Consider the following 15463-nt stretch of genomic DNA (forward strand, 5'->3'; position numbering starts at 1 on the left):
CGTAAAACTACAACAGTACTCGTAAGGTAGATAGATGCCTTGCGATTACGTTCACCGGCAGGGAATAACATGAGATATGCTATCTAGATTGAGCTAGGCTGAATTCTATGACTTTTAACATCCTAGCTAATACGAACCTTGTTCTCTACAAGTTTGGGTATCGTGCTATGATTCAAATTCGTTGACGCGAAAAACTGCGGGCATTCTAGTCAAAAACAGATGAGATACTTCTGTATAAATTCAGTATACGTTACTCGACGAGTACTATGTTTTATTGAGTCTGGTTAACCTTATCTCAGTATCTCAGTAAGTTATCAAAAGTATATAGACGCAAGTGTGACCCAAGCCAAAGTTGTAACACGAATGAAAACATCAGCAATTCAAGTCATTTGTAGGAAAGTATCGTATTTATTCCGCTTCGATATATATAACCTTGTAGCTTTTTTGATAACCTTGGATTGCACGTCTCAATTAAAAATTGGTTTATTTTAGGTTGATGACTCAACCAGCAGCCAGGACATATAGATTGTTAAGAGAACGCATCTTCCAGAAAATGTCTTCCCTTATATCATTTATTGTTCATATTCTTGCCGCATTTAAGGAATTTCAATACTGATACTACTCTACTACTATCATTACTATTGATAAAATAGCAAGAGCAATCACTTAATCATATCGACAATCTAATTCACAGTCTGTTTATATACGCACCATTTTCGAGATGTTCCACTTTACTACTCTAGCAGGATATTCAATCATCATCCCATATGCAGATTCAACATTCCTGCCGCCTGGTCGAAGAGGTCATTTCCGATTGAATGACCCAGTAAGGTCTAGTTTTGAAAAAGTAACTTGATAACCATTAAGTACAGCTTGTCAATATTTTTTCTCCGCTAATAAACGTTTTTTGTGGTCAAATTCAGACTGTCAAGCTGTTCGAAATCGCTAGAATCGAAAATTGTTGTGACATCTACCCCGCTGGAGCTAGATCAGATAAACACGTAAGTCACTGTTCGGTCTTCTATGTTCGATTTCTGAGTAGCGTAAATGGATGAGAAAACTGAACAATCGGTCTCATTTGGGAATATAGTTAGTCTCTACGGAAAATTTAGAAGAGATCAATTTTAAGCTTGATTGTTGGTTGGTTAAGGGTTCACCTATGATGCGGTCTGTCGTGATTTTGGATAAAGGGAACTGGCTCGCTGAGTGTTTCGAAGATGAACGTCGTTATCATCCTTGATGTCAAGGAAGGAGCAAGAAGGTAATCGATTAGCTTACATCGTCGTCTATTGGATTTGATTTGGAAACCATGATGAGTGAATAGAGCCGAGGATGATCAAAAATAAATTATTGGGTCGTATTCGCCATGAAGCGGTTTATACCTTTATGTAATGCATTATTGTGCCCAAAATATGGATTGTAGATATAGCCACCTATCGTTCATCGTCCAGTCGGATTGCCTCACCTGAAACAGAGATACATTCATCAGCCAACGGGACTTTATGAGAGGACTGACCAATGAGCTTACCCGAAGCAACGATCTTGTAGCTTCTACCCCTCCACACCACAACATCACTGGTCATCGCGAACAGCCATATAGGAAGAGCAAGGCATTCCCTAGCGAGCCATGCGAGTAAGAAAACAAGTTGAGATGATGGCGGTTTCAGCGTTTTGATATTAGTTTCTAAGGCTTTTCTCGTTGATAGATCAAGCATTAACCAGGCGAACAGATGTACCAGGAACAAGGCAGGTATATTTGCTCCCAGTAGTCTTTGTACAGCCCAGGAGCCGTATAATCCAGCCAATAGAGATTCAGTAAATGGTTCCAACAATGTTGCTATTATAGGAGTCATTTTCTTTCTTACTCGCAACCATCTAACTCTTCGATTTATGTAATCTTTGACCGAAAGAGCACCGAGAAAGTCTAAAGCTACATCAGATGTCATAGCATGTTTGAGCTTTAACTGATGCCAAAGTCCCAAAGCTATCATATTATCTTCAGCCAAAAAGGGACTATATCCTGCTAGTCCTGATGGTGGGTTTGGTAGTTGACGCAAAGAGGGCGATGGTGTGGTGAGATGGGAAATCGAATCTCGAGAATACATGTTTGACTTTCCCACCACACAGGAATCTACAGCGACAGCGTTCTGAGTCATTGTTAGCCTGAGCGCCTAAGCAGCTTGTTGAAACCAATGTGGGGAGAGCCACCGCTTCGTCAGCTGCAATGTCAACTCACAATAGCGAGGTACATCTTCGCATGTGTAGTATTCAGATAAGCTTGTTCGATGAGACTACCCCAAGTTTTCTGATAACATATAGCGATTGGAACTTGATGTACCAGACCGACTTCACCTGACATAGGAGGTTTCCTTACATCATCTGCAATCGACATAAGTGGGGAAGATTCTGGATCATCCGGTATGGAATAAGGCGTACGGTTCGATAAGAAGGCTTCTACTGATCTTCCGAGTGTACCTGGCGTAACTGTTATAGTTGAATCTAGCACCCAGAGGAGATCGTAACTTGCTTCAGCGAAAGGACGAATAAGATTATTAACTTTTGGGTTGACACCTATTTTTTTACTGTCTATACGAGAAGCGATGTTAGCTTTCGAGATCTGAAAATCTTATTGGATGTCTAGCTTGCCTATTATAACTTTAGCTTTGATTGCAGGATATTTCTCCATAACCATTCTTACGACAGGTAACGCTTCATCATTTTCATCTTGAAGAGCAAATATAACCTCATATTTAGGATAATCAAGTGTCATACAGCTTTCCAATGTATTATAGAGGTTTTGATCAAGTCCACACAAAGGTCGTATTATCGTTATACCCGGCGCGGACATTGAGGGGAGAGAAGCGAGTCGAGAAGGAAGTGTTGGATGGGCATATCGTATTCGACTATTTCAATAATAGTTCAGCCAATTGGGATACATCAGACAGAGTGTTGACGGGTTCTAATAATGGAGTATCTGACATGGGCACTTACGCAGTTCTCCATCCAAGTAAACACAGTGTCCAAACCACTATATAAAGGATCAGGAAGAAGATAGCTGCGAAGAGAGAGACATTCCCTGCTGCAAAAACAGAACATCTTTCAGCTAGCGCTTTGTACCAATGTCAAACGAAAGCTGACCCATCGTGATCCTGTTTGTTCACCAGTGTAGTTCTCAGTTCTCCTCTTTGCAATGACCTTGATATCTGTATGAAAGAAAAGAAAGAAGAAGCATTAATGATTTGTTTTTCAGTTGTCCAAAGTAAACATCCTCCACTTCGGAATTTACCGACGTATGCTTGTTTCATTGATGTCATTATACCGTGGGAAAGTGAAGCTTGTGTTTCCACGTGATCTGGATTAGGTGTGTTATTTGACGCGTTTGAATGGGAAAATGAAAACATTACGAGATCGATCAAAATAATCAATAATTCATAATGTCCGATTTCTACTTTTATCTTCTTCATTTTCCTTCCTTCTCTGCTTGATCTTACTATTCAACGATAATATCTGTCAACTCGAACTACCATTCTTCACTGTCAGTATCCCATCTAAAAACTCAGCACAATTCAACCTATTTTCCTACTCCATATGAATTTGGTGATTACTAAACAAAAATCGCTATTTCCTTCTTCTTTCCTTCTTCCTCCCTTCCCTTATCTATCAAAATGGACATGTCGTCACATCCCCTGCTGGCAGCAATCGATGAGCCACCACCATTTCCAGAAAGATATCTTCAATTACGTAGACTGGATCGCTCGGTAGTTTGTCAGATATGTAAAGAGCCGTTTCAAGCTCCTGTATCAATAGCGTGTGGGCATTCTTTCTGCTCATCTGTAAGCTCCAGTTTCTGCTAAACTTTTCACAAGTATGGAGTAGTATAGCAGACTAATGGTAGCTTACTTCCATCGCAGTGCATTCGATCATCATTGGATGTTATGAAGAAATGTCCAGCATGTAATGAACCTGCTTCAGAAGGTCAGATAAGGAGGAATAGAGCTTTAGAGGAAATAACGGATTCATGGGAAGAGTCAAGGTCAGCTGGCCATTGATGGTTACATAGAGAAAAACTTCATTTCAAGCTGATGATGATCTACCTTAGGCCAATAATATATGAGCTTGCTCAACCGCCGGTAACAACGAAAAAACGACCTGCACCTCCAGAATCTCATTCGAAACCTTCTTCATCATCTTCCGGTACAAAACGATTAAAACCAAACTCAAGAGAAGGAAGTGGAAGTAAATCACAAAGTCCAACTAAATCACGTCAATCTGATGATGGCCTTCCGGAAATACCTGTGATAGATGCCCAAGAGGAAGAGGATGACGAGGAAGAAATTCAGGAATTGACTGAAAATGGTATGTCTCTTCTATCGCTGTATAGTGCTCAAGGTCTAAAAGCTGCGGAAGTATGAGAGCTCATCCAGTGCATATGAATAGATGAAGCCCCATGTCCAATATGTCAAGCTACATTACCGATATCGTCGATACCTATGCATATAGAAAAAGGATGTCCGCAGCCGAAAAATAAAATTAACGGTGGTGCGAGGAAAGGAAATCAGAAAGCAGATTGGAAGAAGGTGTTCTCGGGACAGGGTCTAAGCGGGAAAACGAAAGAGTGAGTGTTTATTTCACATATGCATATGCATCACATTCAGCTGAAGGCAAGGTGATACTTTTGATCAAGCAGCTGATATGTGTATTTAGGGTTGAAATGAAACGTATAACGAAACCTAATTACTCGTTAGCTACACCTGCGGAATTAAAGAGTATACTTTCTGTAAGTTTAAGTCAGATTAGCTAATTTCAAGGAATTGTCCCTTAAGAGCTAACAATGAAGAATATATGTAGGAATATGGGCTATCAACATCAGGCGATAAAGTGACGTTAATATCGAGAGTTCAAGAATGGATTATATTATTTAATTCAAATCTAGATACCTCACATCCATCATCAATATCAGCATTAAGAGCAAAATTGAACGAAATTGAATCATCTAAGAGAAAAGATAAAGAAAAAGGTAAAGATGAAATGATTAATCAATTATCAAATAAAGATGGATTACAAAAATATGCCAAAGATAAAAAATCTGAATTTGATAAATTAAGAAAAGAAATTATTGAAAGAGATAAAAAAAGGAAAGAACAAGATAATGGGAATGGGAAAGGTGCTGCTAGAGAGAATGCTATTGAAGTAGAGTGAATATGAATCTGGTGAAGAGTCGTAACAACCATAAGAAGCAACATTGCATACCATTTTTTACATTTGTCGTTGTTATAATAACCATTGTACTAGTATAGTCATTATCAATCATCCGCATAACAGCAATTATTCCCAATTGTCGCTTGTATATTATATACATTAATGCATAACATCATTTTCCTTCGTTATTGAATCAATTATCACCTTTCTTAGCACGAACAGCAACAAATTTCCATCCATCTTTTTCAACTCTTCGTACAGTCTCACCGACTTTTTTCCATTTACCACCTCTTTTTATCAAATTATTTGCAAATCCTTTCCAGACATTGTCACTCCAATCTTCAACCTTGACATCTTTCCAACCTTTCCCTTCTAATAAAGATTTATACTCTTCTAATGATTTAGGACGGTCGTTTAGATTTTTCAGAGGTACAGACAGAATATAGGATATGAACCAAGATTTCCATATTGATAAAGAATTTTCAGCTTTGAAAGGAGGTAAAATATCTGTATAAACTATTATACCTTCTTTTTGCTTCAAAACAGGTTTGACAGAATCTAAAAAGGGTATCAAGGAAGGAGGGTAATGATAGATTGAATCTAAAATATAAATCAAATTATATGGTGGTGGATCATCACTACCTAAACTTAACGGTTCGTTACTATCTGTTATTTCAACTGCGATTTCATCTTCATCAGAGTAAGCATAATGCTTTTGATTTTGTTCACCCATAAATCCTTTCATGTTATTTAGGGGATGATCAAATTGTTTTGAGTTAGTTGGATCGTATTGAGCTGATTTGGTGAATAATTTAATTTGACTTGATTGTGATTTTTCAGGTTGATAATGATCAATCAGATACAAAGCGTATCTTGTGTCTGATTCTAAAGTCGTCAATCCATGTAAATGTCTAGGTGGATTAGTTTTATTAAGGTGTAACACTATATAAGAATTATCAAGTTGTCAGAAAAGCTGACTCATGTCTGCAATAAACGGCATTACAATAGAAAGCTTACATAGTGATTCACCAGCACCATGTCCCATATCTACAAGTGAAGATTGATCAGTAAATTGGCAAAATGAGATGACGCCTTAAATACAGATACCTACCCAATACATTCCCACCAACTTGATATCCACCTTCTTTAGCAAAATCCAATAACTTTTCAGCCAGCGATTTAGCAGCAACAGGGAAAGAATCCGTTTTCTTAGAGGGAACATGGCCATAATGATTCAGTCATGATACATAATGTGAATTGATGTTGATCAAAGCTACTCTCAAGGATGACTCACCTCCCACCATCCCATGTTACACCATTTAGTTTGCCTTTCACCTTCTATACGATCATTCAAATGTATTGGATCCCATATTGAATAAGGTTCGATATAGTATGGTGCTAAAATGATGGCAAGTGGAATCAAAGCCAAAGGTAGGAAAGAAAATGTTCCCATTTTGTAGGAAGGTGTATGTTACAAGGAGAGAATGATAAATGAAAGACAGGGAGAACAAGGTAGTTGATGGTTATCTACGTGTATCTACGTGTACAACATCAACCCCATCATCATCTTTCGCTTCTTTCTTCTTTTGCTTGTCTCTCTGGACATTATATGTGGAGGTACCAAGTTGATTATTTTGATCCCGCTTAATAGCGAAAGCTAAATTACCCAGTCGAGTAATTATACAAGGTAGGCTTGAGCGTTGATTTGTGTGTCCGAGCGCGTCGCGTCAATTCAGTTAAACAGTAAGTCAGTAAGTTAAGGTTGGCCACCTACCTACCTGCCTTTGACTTTTGTTTTTATCGTTTGCGGGCAGGAGAGATAAAACGAACAGGTTGAAACATCAAGATCATTCCCTCATTCTTGGTACTATCATCTTCGATATCATCTTGCTCAGCCATATCCAATCCCAATTTTCCCTCTGACAACGAAACGCTAAACAATCCTTTAGACCAAGAATCAACAATAAAATGTCTACGTTATTCAACTTGTGAGCTCTGGTGCGCATGAATGTCATCCAATGGCTAACGACTTTATTGTAGAAAAGGAGGTCAATCACGAAGTGAGTTCAGGTGTAGATCAAAAAACTTCAGTGTCAGCTAGCGGTGGTGCATGCTTTAGCTGATTTATTTCATCATATAGCGTTCAAGCCTAAGAAAGTACCTGAAGGGACGAAACAATGGCAATTGAAACAGTATGCTCAACAGACTCTGGTAAGTTGAAAGTATGCTCATTTGATCAGTCTCAGCTTCCTCTGCTGTGTCCTGATACTACTATTTCCAAATCTTTTTGCAATGGCTACGCTATCTAGAGGAAGAGCTAATCAGTAGTTGTTTTCACTATGACAGGGTTCTGGTAATTTGAGAACAGCTGTTCAGTTACCCGAAGGAGAAGATTTACAAGAGTGGATCGCTGTACACGGTACGTCTCAGCTCTCCACCCATGACAATTTCTGGTCAAATAGCTGACTTTCAGGCAATATACTCAGTGGTGGATTTCTTTAATCATGTGAATATGCTTTATGGAACTATATCAGAATTTTGTACACCTACAGAGGTAAGCTATACATTGATAATGAGATCTTCGTAAACTTACCAAGTGTTTTCAGTGTCCTATCATGAATGCTGGCCCAAAGTGAGTACAACTTTTATCAGCTAACAGACAAGAAAATTATTTCAGCTGATATGACCCCACTCCATAGATATGAGTACTTTTGGGAAGATGGGGAGCATTAGTAAGTTTACTACTCTGCTCTCCGGATAAATACATAAATATATCGTCTTCGCAACGCGGACGGCGGATGTCTATGTTCCTAAGCTAATTCGTTTCTTACAGCAAAAAACCAACACATCTTTCTGCACCAGCTTACGTAGAAGCATTAATGACATGGACTCAATCGATATTAGACGATGAAAAACATTTCCCTCAACAAATCGGTAAACGATTCCCAGCAACTTTCATGAATACCGCAAAGACCATTTTGAGAAGATTATTTAGAGTATATGCACATATATATCACAGTCATTTTGATCAAATTTGCGCTTTGGGTATCGAAGGTGAGTTTTTGATTGCCGATTTCACTCGTCGATTTGTGCACGGGTATGGGAAGATTTATCGATATTGGGATGCTTCATCTGGAAGGGCCTTACTGACCCCTTGTTTATTTGTGTGATAGCTCACCTGAATACAAATTACAGACATTTCTTACTATTTGTAGATGAGGTAAGTTCAGATAAGTTGCAGCAATCTCACTTGAAATTAAGTATCTGACAATCTGCCTATTCATCTTAGTTCGCACTTCTTTCAGAAAAAGATCTTATCCCACTTGAAGAATTCAATAAAACAATCTTAGATGAAACAGGTCGTCGGTAGATATACGGAACTCCAGGGATTAGCTCGAAGCTGCGCCTTCTGTATTTAGATTTTCATTAAGTCAGGTCGAAATAACGTGTTGTGCTATATTAATCAAGTGTGCATACTCTATGATGCATTTACGACAGGGTTTCCATATATTTACGAGGAGCCTTACCATGTTATATGGCGCATACTACAACAAGGTATCGGTTGAATACCGAGCAAACACAACGTTTGCGTTGATTAAGGAATATATCTTGCAGTTCAAAATATAGATAAAAAACACAAAATGGTTACAATATGAATATGGTTATCATCTATCTATTCTCACTTCAACATGAAGATTATAAACTGTTATAATATAAGTTAATTTTACACAGCGGCACTCATCCTCCTTTTAGTTGTCCTTAGACCATTTGTTGATATTGGCAATGGTGGATCTGATGGCGTTAATTTGGATTTATCACTATTTGATACTTTTCTCGTTTGACTTGGTTGTGGTTTTTGTAATGGTACCGATAATGAAGATGGTAAATTTGAATTATCACTTTCCATCAAGATATCTGATTGTGTTGATTTGTTTGGTAGGAGTTTACCTGTGGGGGTGAAATTTCTTGTGGTCGTCGTTGCTATACTGCCGTTTGCTTTATTGGTGGAAGTAGTTAATGAAGGCATTATAGGTCTACCTAGACCTATACCAGATGAAGTTTTATTTGTTGATGATGTCGTTGTTATAGAAGTAGGTTTAAAAGATGATCTGCTATTCGGTATTATTGAATTCACTTTTTGGTCATTGCTTATAGTTTCATCCATAATGTTTGTATTTTGAGCTTTACTCGAACTGCGTTTATTCGTTGTTCTTGCAGGACTATTCAAGAGTAAATTTTTCGTTTTAAATTCTACATCATCTAATTCATCTTCCCAACCTTTATCTACCCCTATCAAATCATCGACATCATCCTCATCATCGTTTTGATCATTGATTAAATCAGTGTCGTCTTCTTGTTGTTGCTGCTGTCCCAACAGAATCCTCTTATTGGAAGATTTAGGTAGAGTTGACTTCCTTCTCATTGCTTGAGTAGTCTGTTTAGGTAATGCAGCTCTTGTGGTCTTGGTTTTCCCATTTTGATGTATATCATCATTGTGATTCGGGATTGATGGATCATAGTCGGTAGGCAAAGGTGAAAGTGGCGAATCAGTAGAAGATGAAGTTGACTTGGGAGGTGTTATGACCGATGATTTCGATGAAGACGGTGCGGTAGAGGATCCAGAAGCGATAGACTTCCGTGAAGTTGGTTTCACGTTATTATTCAAAGTTGATGCTAAAACTTCTTCAGTCGAGATCCCATCTGGTTTTCTCATTTTCCTACGAAACCAATACAGTCTGCATCAGCATGTTACGCTCTACTGGACATGCTTTCTTGATCGTATAATGATAGGCGGTATCAAAGTTGGGAAAATGTACTCACTTGCTCAAACTTGGTTCTTTGTAATTTACACTTGATCTTGATCTTCTACCTCTTACCGCACCTTCTTCTTCCGTTGTAGCTTTTTCAACCGTCAAAGCAGTAGAGGATGATTCGGCTTGTCTCGATGAACCTGAACCACCTATGAAGTGATGCTTTGTTTAGCTTATGAATTCCAAAAAAAAAACAAAAAAAAAAGCTAACTTACTTTCTGAACTATTAACTTCTTTTATGGTATCCATCAGTTCAATATCTTTTGACTGCGTACTTGCGGTAAAAGCTGAAGAGGGTAAATCTTGAGGCATCGGTATATCTTCATTACTTAAATTTTCGACTTCTATAGCTTTTCCTTCTTCCCATTCTGACAATTCCTCCATGTCCTCTCCTACTAAAGGTGATTCTATCATTGGTTCGTTCTCTTGTATTTGAGGTTGAGGTTGAGGTGAAGGTGATCTAGCTAATATGGTAATCAAACCACTTTCCCTCCTCTTACGTTGTTGTTTCCCGTTTGAGGATGAGGTTGATTTCGATAGTTGTTTCTTGGGACTTGGAGATGCTGATAACGATCTGGATCTGGATCTTAGTCTTGAAGGGGAAGGTGAGTTGGACCCGACGCAAGTTGATGGTTTTAATTCTGGTATCACTGGCTGGGAGAGGATCGATCGTTTTGGTGAACGGGAATTGGCTATTGAACCCATACCCGTATGTCGTCTATTCGCAATAATCACTTTCAGCTTTATGAGATATGATAATTGATAGGAAAAACTTTCGGAAGATATGTTTGGTGGAAAGAACATAACTTACCCTTTCAACTTCTTCTTAATTGTCTTTACATCATCTTCATTCGATCCATTTGATGAAGCATGTTCACCGGTTTCGATCAAAGAGCATAAACCATGATTTTGTCTTGCTATTTCAGCTGGTCTAGTTGCATAAGTATTTTCAACTTGATTATCCAATATTATATCTCCATTCCTTTTCATTGGTATTATATTTGTATCTATCTCCACATCATCTTGTTGTCGAGTTTCTGGATTAAATGAATCTCTTAACTGTTTTAAAGCTGGAAAAGCTAGTATCAATGTATTTAAAACTTCATAGATCTGTTTATCATTTTTATTATTTTGACTTAAAAATCTGTTCTTCTTTTGGGCCTTTTTCAATTTCGCTTGTAGTATTAGATTAGCTTGTCTAATTTCTATCAATTCAACGTGTAATTTTGCAATATCATCTTGTAATCCTTTTATCATTGTTTTCCTTGTAACATTATCTAAAATTATCTCTTTATTTTGTTTACTGTGTCTTCGACGGACTATCGCAAGAGACACGATGACAGGGTCAGTTGTGGGAATACCATGAGCACCGAGTATGTCTCAAGGCTTTATTCTGAGGAAATATGAGAGAGAATCTGTATAACTACTTACAGTCTTCAAACTTTTGTGTATCAGTCAAAGTACCTCCTTCCGAAATACCAGGTAGAGGTGCTAAACCTAATGATCTTCGACCCTGTCTTTGGGCCATTTTGGGTGATCCTTCTTTCTAATATATCGACAATGAATATTTATGGACAGTGTATGTGATTAACTCCAAGAAGTAGCCTAGTAAACCATTTTTTTATACTTTGAAAAGCGGGAAAGAAAAGAAAGAACAGAAGACATTATTATTATTGATATCAACTGAAAAGTCATGCGCGTTGTGTAAACAAAGACAATGATACCGTTAGACCCTGAAATATCATAATCGTTCAACGTGGCACTGATCTTAGCCGAAGTGGCACTTCAATTCGATTGTTAGTTGACTTCCGGTCAAACGTCGTCCTGAAGGAAGGGAGGGAGGGGCATGTACATAGGACTAAAGAAGGTTGAGGTAGCGCAGGCGGAGGAGAGTTGAGTAGCGAGAGGGAGAAATACGTGTACGGGAGAGGTAAGTGAGACTAGCGGATGGAGATATATGGGTTCTTTGTGGAGGCAGAGATCGCTTGTGGTCACAATACCGCAAAATACCTTACTGATCCATGAAAAGACATAATTGTTAAGCGTAAAATTTAAGAATCGTTACAATCTTTGACGTAATACAAAAAACGGATTTATCTCCCCTACTGTACTTTTGTCCTCCTCCATCACCTTAGTGTTTATTTTTCCTGTTTCCTCCTTGCTAGACAAGGAGACTAGTATTTCTGCCAACATGTACTTCATCTATACTAAGTATATTGATTAAGCTGCGTCTATTTATTCCGCTTATGATGCAAAATCCCATTGGAAAATTCAATCTATTGCATGATTTGATCCACTACTCTGCACTTTCTTCTCTCATCTCTGCTAATCTCCTCCTCATCGCTTTTTCAGTCTTTGTAGGCGGTACCTTTCGACTGATTAGTGCTCCAACCTATTCCAGCAAATATTATCAGAATTAGGTACACCACAGTTCACTGCGATTGTCAAGACTCACCAGAGCCATCAAGCCACCAAATCTCAAGACCCAAGCGACACCGTTTTTACCTTCACCTCCTTCAGCACCTCCACCGGATGTTGGTGTGATATCAGGTTCTTGATCTGCTAATTTGAAGATGACAGAAGCTACTACAGCAATCTACAATAGAGTCAAACACAAGAATTAGTCGACAATTCCTCTATTTCCCGTCAAACCCGATAAGGATACCTACTATAAATTGAGGGAAAACAATAGCTAGATTATGAATACCCATAATAGTACCTCCTGCAACCGGACCAGAACCAGTGTATTCCATACTTTCACCAGCATTTTCAATATCGGCTGTTGAGTAACTTCGTGTCAAAGGTGTTCTTTCATCTGGATCTCGTTCACGTCTAGATGGCGATGCAGGTACTGATCTCCATGGACCGATTGGTGTAGATGCTGCTCTGGCATGTATAGGTCGATATCCTGGAGCAGGACCAGCTGAAGTTGGGACCGCGCTTCGCGCAGATCTTGGGTCAGGTGAGGCAGAAGGAGCGTCTGACATTTCTTTCAAGAACTGCAGGTTTTCAAGGTCAGAACCGGAAAATATTCCGTAAAGGATGATATGTGAGACTTACTTCCATGATAATGCTGTATAGTTGGAAGTACATTATATACGGTCAGTCTCGTAATGTACTGTATCATGGTAGATCAAACTTACGCAAATGGTCTAAAGAGATTATGATAGATAGTCAGCTATCGGATACGCATAACTTCAACAGCTAACCACTTACACCCAGCAGGCGATAGCCCAACATATTCCCACCAAAGCTATCATAACAGTAGCTTGCCAAACCTTTGTGATAAAGAAAGTAGATCCCATCAAAACACCAAATAACAGTAATCCAGCTGTCCAGATGTTCCGTAGCATGAATGGCACTACAAATTCATATTGTCAGCTAATAACCGATGATCACTGTCAAAATTTTCTAGCTTGACATACTAGTAGGAAGTCTCAAAGGTCTACCCGCTCTTGCGGCTTCAGCTTTCCACTCTCTTACCATTTCCCTTATACGAGCTATCTCTATATCATCTTCATCCTCTGAATCATCGGCTGACAATTCTCCATCTCTGATCTTCTCGGATACTGGTTTGAGAAGCCTTCGATCTCTAGCAGCGAGATAAGGGAGAAGTGTACCGGCAATGATCGCAACTGTTCGCGAGGTTAGCATTACAAAACAACAGCAAAAGTACAGGTCGAATGGTGAGCTTACCAAAAGAGTAAATGAGCAAAGCCAAACTACCAGCTCGGGTAGCAGTATCTGTATCCGGAGTATGTCCGATTTCATGGGTCATTACTTCAGCAACATAGGTAGTCGAGTAGAACAAGTAAGGAAACCAGCCCATAAAAGCGGCAATTTGGACCTGGATTATGATATTCATTCAGCTTCGTTACTTTGATCTCGCGATCTTTCTAGCTGACTTACAATGCAAACCCTTCTGACCGGCTTAGGTAAATGTAGTATCGCTTCATAGATAGTACCGATAACGTCTCGAATCCGCCTGTACCTTGTTATGAGCTATTTGAAACAGACATGAGCCGAACATATCACTTACGATCTTCTCTCACCGAATATACTCTCCTTTTCGGTTTCTTCCGTTGTCCAGCATGTGATCCATACAGTGACGACCAATAGTATTAAAGCGACGATACATACTATTTGTGACAAAAGTGGGTTTAGCTTGACCATTGAGGAAGTTAACAATCTATAATCTGACCTTTTCGAAATTGGCCGCCTCCGACCAATCTGATAATTGGTACATTGGCGAGATTCAAGAAGCCTATTTGTGACAATTACATTCGTGAGGTCAATTTCGATACTCCTGACGAAGATAAAGATGAGCTCACTTACCCATCGTGAAACCAACTATGTTTCCTACGTGATTGAATCTTCCATGCCAAGCGTTAGCCGATGCTAGCTGTTCTCCTGGCGTTATATCCAATACCAGATTACGCAAAGATGCTTGTAGTCTATATCACAGAGAATCAGTTTGAAATCCAGATCGAACTAGAACGTAAGCTGACTCACGCATTGAGAGCAAAATCAAGACAGTAAAAGGCGAAAACAGCGATTCCTATGGCGGTATTTTTGACCTAGAATATTCAGGTCATAAGCTTAAACCTATATGTGAGCGATTCGAATATAGCAAAGCTTACTAATTTCACACTCTTTGGGTCCCAATCTCCTTGACCGCCACCGAATAAGTCCACTATAGACTTAGCTATAGGCTCAGTGAAAGCTAAACCCAAACCACTTAAGACCAATAATATAGTAGCTGTAACGATCCAGTATCTTCTTCTGTATTTTGAATGTGATGAATCTGATATGGCCCCTATTAACGGTTGAGCAATAAGACCTGATATAGGGCCTGCTAGCCATACCAAAGAGGTGAGCTGTTCAGATAACCCCAATGAGAGTAAATATGGTGTTCCATAACCTAATTCTCTACAAAGCCGTTCTCACGAGATTAGCTCATTGACCATCTGCTCTGAAGATTCACGACTAACTTACACAGTCCAAGCAATTTGACTACCACCCATAGATATAGTCAAAGCCATCATTTTCCAAGCACTCAAACGTCCTTTGTTCTTTTCATCATTATCGTTTTTCTTGATATTGTTCCTTCCTCTTGATTTTGATCTCGAACTATTCCTTCTTTCTCTACCTATATTATTCTCATCTTCAATAGTCAATCCCCACCCTGAGTTACCTGTACGTCTACCAGGTAATTGTCCATCATCTTGTGAAGCATTATTTGGTTGAGGAGATTTCTTGAGTAACGAAGCTAGAGATGTATATTGATGTTTGGAAGATGGTGCGACACTGCTTTCAGCCGCTTGATCTGTCGTTGCAGGAGTAGGCATCTTGCGACGTCCACAAATGAGTCAATGACAAAAAGAAAAGGAGAAAGAGCGTCTATATTGAGCTATATATACAAAATCAATCACTACAGTCTGAATGGGACAAGT

General features: G+C 38.9%; 6 protein-coding genes across 6 annotated transcripts; 2 read left to right on the top strand and 4 right to left on the bottom strand.

Annotated features, from left to right (window-relative positions):
* Positions 1–1433: 1433 nt before the first annotated feature.
* Positions 1434–3464, bottom strand: L201_002442 (uncharacterized protein; the record flags this gene model as incomplete). Its single annotated transcript, XM_066218218.1, has 8 exons — positions 1434–1465; positions 1529–2147; positions 2237–2379; positions 2437–2586; positions 2647–2903; positions 2992–3079; positions 3162–3203; positions 3287–3464. The coding sequence occupies 8 exons, from the start codon at positions 3462–3464 to the stop codon at positions 1434–1436; spliced, it is 1509 nt and encodes a 502-aa protein (XP_066074315.1).
* A 201-nt stretch (positions 3465–3665) lies between these two features.
* On the top strand, positions 3666–5199 carry L201_002443 (DNA repair protein rad18; the record flags this gene model as incomplete). The annotated part of the gene is made up of 6 exons (XM_066218219.1): positions 3666–3833; positions 3912–4033; positions 4100–4356; positions 4438–4615; positions 4705–4777; positions 4849–5199. The coding sequence occupies 6 exons, from the start codon at positions 3666–3668 to the stop codon at positions 5197–5199; spliced, it is 1149 nt and encodes a 382-aa protein (XP_066074316.1).
* Positions 5200–5392: 193 nt separating this feature from the next.
* On the bottom strand, positions 5393–6652 carry L201_002444 (uncharacterized protein; the record flags this gene model as incomplete). The annotated part of the gene is made up of 4 exons (XM_066218220.1): positions 5393–6141; positions 6217–6246; positions 6311–6407; positions 6494–6652. 4 exons carry the CDS (start codon positions 6650–6652, stop codon positions 5393–5395), a joined length of 1035 nt encoding a protein of 344 aa, XP_066074317.1.
* Positions 6653–7167: 515 nt separating this feature from the next.
* On the top strand, positions 7168–8569 carry L201_002445 (uncharacterized protein; the record flags this gene model as incomplete). The annotated part of the gene is made up of 10 exons (XM_066218221.1): positions 7168–7187; positions 7240–7259; positions 7340–7410; positions 7546–7618; positions 7686–7753; positions 7806–7831; positions 7899–7931; positions 8033–8253; positions 8373–8419; positions 8489–8569. The coding sequence occupies 10 exons, from the start codon at positions 7168–7170 to the stop codon at positions 8567–8569; spliced, it is 660 nt and encodes a 219-aa protein (XP_066074318.1).
* Positions 8570–8923: 354 nt separating this feature from the next.
* Positions 8924–11538, bottom strand: L201_002446 (uncharacterized protein; the record flags this gene model as incomplete). The annotated part of the gene is made up of 5 exons (XM_066218222.1): positions 8924–9917; positions 10021–10159; positions 10226–10728; positions 10822–11329; positions 11442–11538. The coding sequence occupies 5 exons, from the start codon at positions 11536–11538 to the stop codon at positions 8924–8926; spliced, it is 2241 nt and encodes a 746-aa protein (XP_066074319.1).
* Positions 11539–12306: 768 nt separating this feature from the next.
* On the bottom strand, positions 12307–15358 carry L201_002447 (uncharacterized protein; the record flags this gene model as incomplete). The annotated part of the gene is made up of 15 exons (XM_066218223.1): positions 12307–12402; positions 12466–12606; positions 12680–13009; positions 13071–13083; positions 13154–13162; positions 13227–13371; positions 13436–13645; positions 13707–13857; positions 13920–13995; positions 14050–14149; positions 14212–14274; positions 14346–14464; positions 14523–14587; positions 14651–14939; positions 15006–15358. The coding sequence occupies 15 exons, from the start codon at positions 15356–15358 to the stop codon at positions 12307–12309; spliced, it is 2160 nt and encodes a 719-aa protein (XP_066074320.1).
* Between the last annotated feature and the right edge of the window lie 105 nt (positions 15359–15463).

Source organism: Kwoniella dendrophila, chromosome 3, assembly GCF_036810415.1.
Source record: "Kwoniella dendrophila CBS 6074 chromosome 3, complete sequence".
NCBI classification, from domain to species: domain Eukaryota; kingdom Fungi; phylum Basidiomycota; class Tremellomycetes; order Tremellales; family Cryptococcaceae; genus Kwoniella; species Kwoniella dendrophila.